This window comes from Saccostrea echinata, unplaced genomic scaffold (genome assembly GCF_033153115.1).
Source record: "Saccostrea echinata isolate AGI-Se365-2 ecotype Australia unplaced genomic scaffold, CSIRO_AGI_Sech_v1 ptg000015l, whole genome shotgun sequence".
NCBI lineage: Eukaryota > Metazoa > Mollusca > Bivalvia > Ostreida > Ostreidae > Saccostrea > Saccostrea echinata.
Window position 1 is genome coordinate 9,017,501 of NW_026889764.1, and position 11,938 is coordinate 9,029,438.

The following is an 11,938-nucleotide window of genomic DNA, read 5'->3' on the forward strand; positions in this document are numbered from 1 at the left end:
CCGTAAGGATAATTTCCGGCTACCGTGTTTTTATTGTTTGCATCTTCATCATCAAAACGCACGTGCTCTTCCCTGACATACATTCCCTTGACCATTTGACAATAGGAGGTAAACCTCAGCAAATAGAATGGTTTTGTTGTAGGGAGTTGTATTTCTCTTCTGAATGAGCCGTCTTTCCTACAATAAATGAAAAATGTGATGATAACGATCTCTGATTGATCTTATACATCCTGTAAACAATAAGGATCCTGAACAGGGCAAAATCTAAAAATACCAGACGTGAAATTAGGTGCGTAGGAAGAGTAAGCATTCATTGTCGACCGATCATGCCTGCCGTAGGCCCTCTGTGTTTAACAGATAATGAGTAGTTCGGTATTAAGTTAGGATCACAACAATGGCATGGCAGTCGGTAGGAAACAAGTCAGTCAAACTAGACCCAAACATATGTTCTATTTGCAAAGTAGGTCAAACTATGACCATAGAGTTTTCAAAATGCTGTGTTACAACGCGAAATGTAATAACAACGCAAAATGTAATAAACCGGGGTTATTGCATTTTGCGTCGATATTAATGCAGAATGTAATAACGCAAAATGTAAAAACAGACTTTTTAGAATAATTCATTTTCCGCTATAACATTTTGCGTCGAGATTAAAATGTGTTAACGCAAAAAGTAACAACATAATTTTTGGATTATTACATTTTGTATTGTTACATTTTGCGTCGAGATTAAGCAAAACGCAGCAATGCAAAATGTTACATAACAACTTTTGGTCAGTCAGATTGAGAATAAGTTTCGACTGAGTAGTGGAAGAAAATAAACAAAAAGAAAATAAACAATAGGAAAAATAAACATATGCTAAATCTTACATTAGATCTGTTTCAAAATCAGTCTATATTCAAATCTTAGGTGTTGCAAATTAGAAAACTGCGTGCACACGTGTGTTTGTGGATGGAGGGGAGGGGGGGGGGTAATTTCGTTGATCAGTGTATCAGTTTGCTTTTGCTTTTAAATAGGCAAGAAAATTAGAAAAGAAATCTATTTCATTTACTGGCAGGTGTAAATATATCTGGGAGGGTTTTCTTGTCAATTTAGATTTCATACTGTTTTACAAATCATGTGCATTGCAGACCTGCAAAAATAAAATTCTCTCTCTCTCTCTCAAATAATAAAAAAGATGCTTCCTGCATGTGCATAAAAATACAATGATACATATACGAAGTAACCCCATCCCCAGCTTCTCCTCGCTAGATACACAAACACATTTACACATACACTTCTAATTTACTTACCAATGTACACATGCACGTCGTACATGCATATCAAGAGCTTTAATTAATGGACCCATGGTCAATCTTTGGTAAATAATGATGTCAGTGATGGACATTTAATTCAGACTGATTTATAAATAGACATGTCAATCAAAGTTAACTTAATGTTTTAAAAGTATTCAATAAAAATGCTAGAAGCAGAGTTAGTAAAAATACACAGTTAGATTTAGTAATGTCCTGAAAGCCGTAACGTTTGGCTCATAGTTATGGGTGTGTCTGTCTATTTGGTAAAGCGAGTTTCCCATTGATATAGGTTTAAATCAATTATGTGATGTTTTATATTGAAAACAATACAAAAAAATTATTTTGTTTTATTAGATTTTGTTTTATTGCATTTTGCATTGTCCTCATCTCAAAAATTAATTAACGCAAAATGTAACAACCAAAAAATGCATCATTACATTTGGCGCAAAATGTTATAATGCAAAATGTAATAATCCAAAAATCGTGTTATTACATTTTGCGTTATTACATTCAGCATTGAAATTGACGCAAAATGTAAAAGGAAAAAAAATGAAAAAAATGGATAAAAATGCATTATTAATAGAATTTACTTTCTTCGGAAATACTAACTTCACAGATATCATTCACTGCACAAGCGTCTTTATATATATATATATATATATATATATATATATATATATATATATATATATATATATATATATATATATATATATATATATATATATATATACAGTACAGGCCACGAGTTTCCCCCGAAAAACACGGGGCCCCGTGGACCGAAAGTCCACGCTTTAGCGTGGACCTCGATCAATGTCGGCGTCTTTGAAGTTAGGGTGTCTGCGCACCGTGTAACACGGTGTGTACGCGCGGTGTATCGCAGTGCCCCATTACGATATCGCGCAGAACTTATAATAAAAACTTTTCATTTTTTTATTTAATCAATTATATCAATTTCCTTTAAAATCAGGTTTTTTCCCCCTTTTTTCAGTCTTAGATATTACTACTTCTTTACCGATATACAGATGTTTGAACAAATAAGATGCCATAAAATCTAAGATCCACGTGCTCTTGTCCAGTCCATCAAAATACAAACTCTTCAAAATGTGTACTTACATTCCTGTAAGTCGCGTTTCAAAAACCTAACTATACGAGAGAAAAAATATGTTCAATATCAGACTATCATTATACTACAAAGGAATACACTTTCGTAAATTAATTACCTTGTTGTCTTTTCTCTCGATTATAACTGTGTTCATTTAAATTACAGTCATTTTCGTAACAAGATCTCTTTTACCGTACGTATGCATCCATATGTGGTATTTATCAGATGCATGGTTTATTTTATAAATCATTTTCTACGTAAAAAGAATTTAAAAAAAAATATGCATCCAAATAAATAAAATCCAAAGACGTGTTAGATACACACACATGAACTCTGCTCTCTGATTATTACTTGGCGAATTATACTTTCGATTAAGGATTATTGCAATCTGTATAATCATGTAAAATATGGAGATAAATATCACACAAACACACAAAAAGCCGACTTTTGGTAACTCAAATCTGCTTTTCAACTACTTTACAAATATTACATTATTCTGAGATTACTTTATGAAAAATGTGTCGTACGGTTTGCGAAAAAAAAATCAGTTAGCGAATGTAGAGCGGGGATGTATAGAACAAAGTTTCTTATGGTCAAAGTATTATCATGGTGTTAAGGAAGAAAGAAAAAACAACTAGCCTCTTTCAAGCTACATGCATTATGTTTGCTATCCCCCCCCCCCCCCCCCCCCGTTCTCGAAAGCGATATGATTCAGCTAATTAAAAATTAATCGAAAGTCTGTGGATTTATATGTTGCGTTATTGTGAAACAAAACAGTCATAATCTAACATACATTACAGGTTTCATGTTTATATGTGTCTGAAAAAGGATAATTTAGAAGTAAGTCTAAAATCTTGACAAGTCAAAGTTCACGTGTGGTGGACTGGTGGTGTAACCTGGTAGATGAATTCGGCTGTAAGTCATGTCTTATACACATGATATGGTCAGGACGAAAGAATTTGAAAGGTGTGATAAACACACAGCGCCCCGGCCCTCCGGCTGTGTCCCAATATATTTTAAAGAAAGGTGTAAACTCGGAACTGACCATAAGAATGTTTCAAATCACAAGAGAATTACTTTCCGCGTAAACAAACTTTCAGGGACATCTAGCGTTGTACCTGTGAGATTTTGATTGACAGGTAGAGCACGGGGATTTCGTGTGTTACGGAGAACATTGAGCACATATTGTACATGTAACTATGATGAATATGAAACGAAGTTACGGAATTTAGATAGTATTATAGAATGGTTAATTGTGACTTTGGTAATATAAATAAAACGATGAATTAAATTTAGAAGAATCTCTCTCTCTCTCTCTCTCTCTGACATTGTTTCTTTGCACACTTTCATTTAAATAAAAACTTATTAAATATTTACACTGAAAGGATTTTAAATTTAAAAGCATAATAAATACTACTGTAGTTTATGAAAAGATAAAGACAATCGTCTGTTACGAGAAATACTCTTGGACATTATAAAACGTAATTTTTTTTTTTTTTTTTTTTTTTTTTTTTACAGATTTAAGCGAAAGGGTCTCTCCCTCTCTCTGACATTGTTTCTTTAAACACTTTTCAATTAAAGACAAATTTATTACATACTTACACTGAAAGGATTTTCAAAATACTAGTTTATGAAATTCTGTTACGAGAAATACGCACATTATTGTACACAGGGATGTTGTATTTTTGCTGTCGATTCTCGCTTATAAATTCAGAATAATATAAGATTAACAAAATAAATGTGCTCTACTCAGGAATATAAAATTAATGCTTTGATTGTATACTAAAACAACTGCAGCTCAGATCGTATAGTACATGTAATGCAGATCGATGGATCATGCTATTTAGTCTTTCTTCGTTGTATGAGCACATGGAATAAAATTCTTCAGACATTAAAAATTTCAATCCAAATTATAGTTTTAAAAAGTAACTAAATACATGTAACTTTACTAAATACGAACTTCTGGGCGCACGATAAATTCAAAACCATTTATTAAATTTTCTGCTACCGATATTTAATCCTACTACATGTGTCATTAGTACGATTCATAGCACAGTCAATGTCTTCTAGATTTTAAAACGATAATTATACATATAAATCAAAGTGATTAATTGTTTTTAAATTTTTAAGTTTTTATCAGAACCAAACGATTTATCTCTATAATTTTATGGACACGGTGCGACACGGAGGGAATTTTCTGGACACGGTGCGACACGGGGAGCATTAGCTGGGATTTTTCTAGACACGGTGCGGCACGGTGTGCCTACCTGTGTATTTCAAATCCACACACACTGTGCTACACCGTGTACACGGTGTAACACAGACCATTTCACACGGTGTGTTTTCCACCGTGCGACGGGGAAAACTCGTGGCCTGTACTGTATATATATATATATATATATATATATATATATATATATATATATATATATATATATATATATATATATATAAAATCTACAATTGAGTTTACATTTCTTGTCTAAAAAGGAGATAAATTTTAAGGTTTTTAAAAGTTTTTTTTAACCATATCAACAGTAGTTACAAGGGTCATTCGATAGAAACGTAGACAATGTCGTTCTTCGTGGTATTATTTTACAAGATTTATTGTCAACAAATTTTCAAGTGCATAACATTTATTTTGTTGTTGTCTGAAGTTTTATTCCATTTGATTAAATGGAACTCATGTTGCTTGATTTTAAATTTAACATGTTTTATCACCTCAGAGCACTCTTAACTACATTATACATGTAACGTCAAAAACAACGTCGTGAAAGGTACTCACAATTACGCTCCCCTCTGCAACGTCATTCCTCACACGGTTTGTAGCGCCTTATAAACTTATTTAAAAGGTCTCCATAATACTTGACGCATAGTTTGCTAAGAATTCTTCAAGTAGCATAACTTAGTTTGTCAGTTTTCAAACTCTTTACTGCGTAACTCTGCTTTTATGAGTTCCACAACAATGAAGCTGCATATCACTTTCCATGACGTTACTAAGTCTTTTGACCAGGGGGTCTTAACATATAGGGTACTTAAGTCTTAGACCATGTCTAAGTAGGACTTTAGTACAGTCTTAAACTTCAGACCATAACTAGAAGCGTGCTAAGATTTCACAATCTTAGCAAAGCTTAGGCGGTCAGTAGAGGTGAATGAAATATTTTTTAAGTTCTTTAAACACATATTATTTAGAACTATTTAAAGGTTGACTTTCGACGTCAAAGCATTCCTCTATTCATAGTATGCATTAAAGAAAATAATTTTCACTATTCAATACTGGTATAAGAATTTTATTTCGTCGGTGGAAGGGGGGGGGGCGTGATATTTAAAATATATTTATTCATTACAAATAAATTGGATTGAACAGAAGGCATAATGCCTATAATCGTTCTCTCCATAGGTCAAGGTACATATAACAATTATTGGTACATTTAACATTGAAAAGCAGTATATAAAATAGATATTTATCACTGATTCCAATTTCACTCTCTAAATGACATTCATGTAAATGCAAAATGTTATTTTGCAATACGATTGAATATTAGTGGGAACTAGGTTATAAACACTAAGCATTATAAGTAAATTGTACACAATAATCATGGATTTTTATATTCACTGTAAATAAAATGAGATGATATAGATTTAAAGAAAACAGAAAAATTGTCGAACTAAAGCTAGGACTATTACTAGAAAACTAATAAAGAGAGTCTGTAAATTAGATTAAACGTATAATGCAATAAGCACAGATTAAGACAGAGTTCACTTATATGAGAGAGAGAAAGAGATGTTGGATTACGAAAAATTATCTTCTTTTCCATTCTTGATTAAAATTGTAAACATCATAAAACGTCTGCAGTCTTTGCCTGCTGATATTGACTGTTACATCGTAGTAAAAAGAATTCAATATGTCCCTATTGTTTTTATTAAGAGTTTCGATTTCAAGTACATAGACGTTCGGCAATATCTGCGAGAGTGACAATTTGAAAGGAAGTGAACATTTGTCAAAACAAAAGAATACTGACACACGGTACTGAAAACATTGCAGTCTCGAGTGATAAACAGCATTTACAGTGAACCACTATTTTGTGTCCGTGCAATACCTGTTTTCAAATATTCAGACTAATTTTTAACAGAATATTTTCAATATGAAACCTAATCTAACCTAGCTAAAACCGATAGGTAAGGACGTCAACTAAAATAACTCACTTCTGGTATATTTTCTCCAGCATTTTCAGAGTTTGTTTAGAGGTTTCCTGAGTGCAAAACAAAATTATATCGCTACTCACCGGCTGCTCAGTGAAGTCTAATAACGTCACCTTCTTTCGTTTTTTTTCAAAGAGAACTTCCTGACTTCTGAAACTGATTTCTCTCTAATATACCAATGTAGTACATTACAATTTGGTACTTAAAATTATAAAGCAAAAGTATATTTGTACGTTTCAATTCTATTTCGTTTAAGGATACATAACGCAAACAAAAAATTGATGCATGGATTGATATATATGTTTTCACTGAATTTGATTAGAAATGACATAAATAATAAATCCCTAAAATATAAAGAAATCGTAAGTTTTCTTTGGTACTTAGATACGCGACTTTGTGTCGTTTTCTATGTAATTTTATACAAAATTGTGCGCATATTTTTAACAATGTGACAAAATCGTACAAAATTCTCCCACTTTACATGACAAACATTATACAGATTACCTATTTGAATATAAATCTATGAGAAGTATTGCTGATTTTTGATAAAAGTTTGTTTGTGTTATTTACCCTTAAGTGCCCTTAAGTGCCATTTGTTAGAGATATAACTTTAGACAAAATCAATGGTATTGTTAAAAATTCTAAAAATTACTCAGTTTTGACAGTGCTCCGTAACCCTATTTTTTGCAGTTTTAAATAAGTGGGATATTTATCATCTTATAGTTGAATCCTTTTATTCAAATAATTTGGATTTATTTTTAAAGTATGTCTACCAAATTTGGTTATAATATGACGTTAAATAAAAGTGTTTTGACAAAAGTCTACGAACTTATTGAATGACCCTCGTATATTAGATAATTGTAACATAACCTGCAGCAGTAATCAATCCTAGTATTTCTGGTATAACTACCACTTGGTAGAGTGCCTCCATATGAGTTATCATTTCCAGAATCTTCGTCATCCCAATAAATACTTCCACGTAGGAAACCTACAAATTTGAAAAAAATAGAGTAATTTATTTACTGACAAAATGCAAGACTTGCATAAGCATACTGTTATCAATTATCTAGAAACTTTGCTCATGTTAATGCATTACATGCATTGATCAAAACTGTTGTAAAAAATTTACTAAAATTTATAACCTCTCGGACAGCTGATTCCATGTTTCAGAATGCAGTAGTTCCCAGGTGGCCAAAATCCTTCGTCGTTTATGTCATTTGGATCTTTTGTACAGTAGGAGAACTTCATATTCTTGCCGAAGTAACCTGTATAAAATTCATTTCAAAATTGCAAAAAGCGCTTTTGACCTTAATAGTGTAAGTACGTAAATTTGAACATAACTGAAGTAGAAATGTATTATCAATTCATTTATTAAAACCTACAACATAATAAATTGAAAATACAGGGACAGTAATCTAAACCCTTTAATAGGGAAGAAAGACCTTATTTTAATGAAATATATATCTCTTTAACATTTTCTAGGTCAAAACAGGCCTTTGCACGAAGAGATACGAGAAGTAGAACTTGTACATAATACAATAAAACTGTGTTCTTGATTTGATTTTAACTCTCCGAAAAATAAATGAAAATAATGGAGCGTTCAAGTGCAAAAATGAAGTAACAAGTGGATTTTAAATAAAATACATGTCCGTATTTGATACAAAGTTTGTTTTAAAAGGACAAGGTATGGTAACGGCCAAATAGGCCCCTTATTTGATGTAAAAATCAGAACGCAGTTAAAATTGTGATAGTTCGTAGTTACATGTAATAACTCGAAAAGATGCTTGTTTTAAAACAAGCACTAATTTTGATTCAAAACTTACACAGGGGCCACAAGACGGTGCAGAAGTAGGACATTTTCCCGAATTTCCTCAGTTCTGTTGGAAATTTGTCAAATTTGAGATACATTTCACTTCGAGAAACATAGATCACAAGCTTGCCTATCTGAGATTTTTATACACAAGATGCATCTGATACTAATGTATGAAACATATAAATTTGGTAGATAGGCAAGCTTGTGCTCTATGTTTTCTGAAACAAAATGTGGTGTAAAATCGATGGAAATTCGCGTAAAAATGAGAAAATTCGGAAATTGACATATTTTCTAACCTTTCTGTGACCTCTGTCTATCCCATAATTTAGAACCAATACTCATTTAAAGACAGGGGTGACAACAGGTTTTTATTGATAAACTGTGGCATCATTCTAAGAGCATCCCAAACCAGGGGCCAAAAGGGGGTCTTAGCCTATCTTGTCCTTTGATCAGGGTTAAGAGCTACTTTTGCGTTTTGAAACCATAGTTAGTTTGCTGACAATGTGGTTAATGGTGGTCATTTCTATCAATAATTAAAATTCTGTAATGAATTTCACTGCTGTCACTGCAGTGTCAAAATTACTATAAAGATATCATGCTTAGACCAAGTATTATGTCGATATGACCTAACAATAATATCAATCAAATAAAAGAAGGTGCTTTGAATAATCTTAAATGATTTGATTGAATAAAATATATGTATAAATAAAAATAAGTTATAATAAGTTTATATGCTTATGTTTACTATTTTCTCTTGTTTTATTTAACGTTTTATCAATTACTTATAAAAACTAGCGTATTTTATTAAAATGGCTATTATTTTTAACCTTACCAAAAAAGTGATGTCCTGGTGACACAAAATTCTTATTGCAGCTACCATCCTCATTATCCTGGAGTCGCCATCCATCCAACCAGCCTGGTGGACATCCGGATTTAGGTTTGACCAATGTGTATGTCCCTCTCGGCCATTTTACTGACAACATAAATTATCAAAGTAGATTTAAAAATATCAGAACAGGCAATTTCTAGTCTGTAAGGTTAAATGAAGTATCTTTTCTGAATTGTATTTCATATTTTAGTGGAAAATCTATAAATTCAACTTAGCTGTAACAAACGTAAATGCATAAATTCAAGATAATTGCTTAGAATACTTTATTATTAGTTTCGGTTAGTCCAAAGCATGAAAAGTTCTTCGCACATGATATAATGGTGTTTTAATAAGCATAAACATACATTGTACCTGCTGAAATGTTACAAATGCACCAGAACAGAAAATATTCTTTTATCCCAAAGTAATTCTTCATTTTAATCTTTCACCGTCGAATTTTCAATGAAAAAATCGCCTGTTCCTAAAATAGATGACCACTTACGGGTTGAATTTGATATAAAACTACCAAGGTATCTAACATTGATAAAAATATCTGCATTTAACTGAACTTTATTATATCAGCATAAGAAAAAAACATTTCTAAAGACATTGAATATACATCTACAACAAATTATAATAACAAATTTGCATCAGACAATACATACCTGATATGCATTCAAAATGTACCTAAATAAAATATATATAGATATGCATATACCTAATTATACCCTTGACACTTTCATAGATCCTGAAACAAATCCAAAACATATCAGTTGAATTGAAATGAAAACTTGCAACATATTTAGTAGATACCTTATATAAAAAAATAGAAGCAACGCAGTTAGTAGATACCTGCAATGTTGCATGGATTAGAAATATTTTAACTTTTTTAAACTGCAGTGGAGAATACTGTAGAAAAAGAAGCCCAAGGGTCTTAACAGCCACCTGAGTAGGATACAGCATTGTAAAGGAATAAAATAAAGCAAAAAAAAAAATAATAATAATAATAATAATAATAAAAATTGATAGATGATCAAAGCAATATTGCCCAAAATCGGAATTGAATACTCGGAAGTCTTTGGGTTTTTTTTTATATATATATTTATAACCCCAACCGGAAGCTTTTGTATCCTATTTAAGGTCTTATTATGAATCAAGGTAATTTTTTAAGGAAAAAATGAGTTGTTTACAATAAAGAGGCTCGGCCAGAGACATCTGAAAAGATTATTTTGACAAGAAAAAAAGTCTTTCGAAGCGAACGATGTCATTTTATAGTAGGTTAATGATTGATGTATGAACAAAATTCGAGCTTGAAGCGGGGTGCCTGAAATTGAGTTAGGTACCTTGTGGTAAAAATAAGTTGAGGGTGCCCCGTATGCGAAACAAGTGCCTGTGGTCAACACTCGTTGTATAAGATTCTTGGACAAGTTATAAGCGTTGAAAATTTGATATTAAAATCGTAATTTTGTAATTATTGATAAAGATGATAATTTAACATTTCCTTTAAATATATCACTCCTCAAAATTATTTATTTTCATAGGTTTATGGAAATTTTTCGCGGAGTAGATATTATTTTTTTTTTATTATAAATCCTTTAAGGGGTAAAAGGTTAATATAAATCCTGTTTACCGATAAGAAATTTAATTAGAAACGATAATTAATACAATTTTTCATCTTTAGCGAATTTTCCAAGAATCTTGTATAACAAGTGTTGATGGAGGGTGTATGTGGGAGCGTAGCTGGAACGACAACTCTGGATAGTGAATGTCCATCTTGTGTGTCATCCATTTTGGTTTTCACTATATAAATCAAAGTTCCAAAGTTTGTACTATAGTTATTCAAAGTTTGAAAGTTTTCACTTTCATATCAAAGTTTTCACAATAGTTTATCAAGTTATTAAAGTATTTCAATAATTTTTTGCTTATTTTGCCGCTTTTATGGGGTGGATGTGGGATTGGGTGGGGGCTGGGTGTTTGTTGTACATGTTAATTTAAATCTATAAATTAGTTAATTCGAATGCAATATTTACATTTATAAATTAAAAAATACATGTTTACCAAAGTTGATGGAGCAAGTATTTTGGTTATAAATGACGCAAATTTTATTTTATAGTCTATTACCCCCCCCCCCCCCCCCCCAAAAAAAAAATTACACTACATCTGCATTAAATTAAATACATTTAAGGAAACACCTAGTGTATCCAAATGCCAGAATTTAATATGCATGTAATTCTTTCATAATCAAAGATAAAATAATAAAAGTATATAACATTTAAAAGCTTGTTAAATTTACTATTTAATTATCCTAATTTAAACTTTAATTAATTACTTATTTAAAAATTATTTAAATATTAATGTAAGTTTTAGTGCATAGAAATTTTATAAATTAACTTTTTTGTATTTAACCCCGCAAAATGGTAATTTTGCCTCAAGGTAGATTTAAGATTGAACTTAAAAACTGTATCTCAGATTTTTGATAAATCTTCTAATTCAAAAGTTACAGTCATTTGTCCTTCAATGTTAACAATTTATTAGCCTAATTTAACATTTTCATCAGTAATTCCAAAACTAAGCTAGAAATAAAAAATAATTAGAAACGATAATTAACACAGTTAACAATCTGAGATACGGTTTTGTGAACACACATTTGAGAA

At 31.3% G+C, this 11,938-nt stretch overlaps 1 protein-coding gene across 1 annotated transcript in view; it reads right to left on the minus strand.

The window, feature by feature from the left end:
- The window catches only part of LOC133187820 (uncharacterized), a 9,812-nt gene extending 66 nt beyond the window's left edge, over positions 1-9,746 (minus strand). The window contains exons 1-5 of the mRNA XM_061323220.1: positions 9,657-9,746; positions 9,249-9,389; positions 7,746-7,868; positions 7,474-7,591; positions 1-177 (exon numbers count right to left, since the gene is read on the minus strand). The exon at positions 1-177 is cut by the window's left edge and continues 66 nt beyond it. Of these exons, the coding sequence (XP_061179204.1) occupies positions 1-177; positions 7,474-7,591; positions 7,746-7,868; positions 9,249-9,389; positions 9,657-9,720 (623 nt within the window). The 5' untranslated portion in view covers positions 9,721-9,746. The remainder of the gene's footprint in view (positions 178-7,473; positions 7,592-7,745; positions 7,869-9,248; positions 9,390-9,656) is intronic.
- Between the last annotated feature and the right edge of the window lie 2,192 nt (positions 9,747-11,938).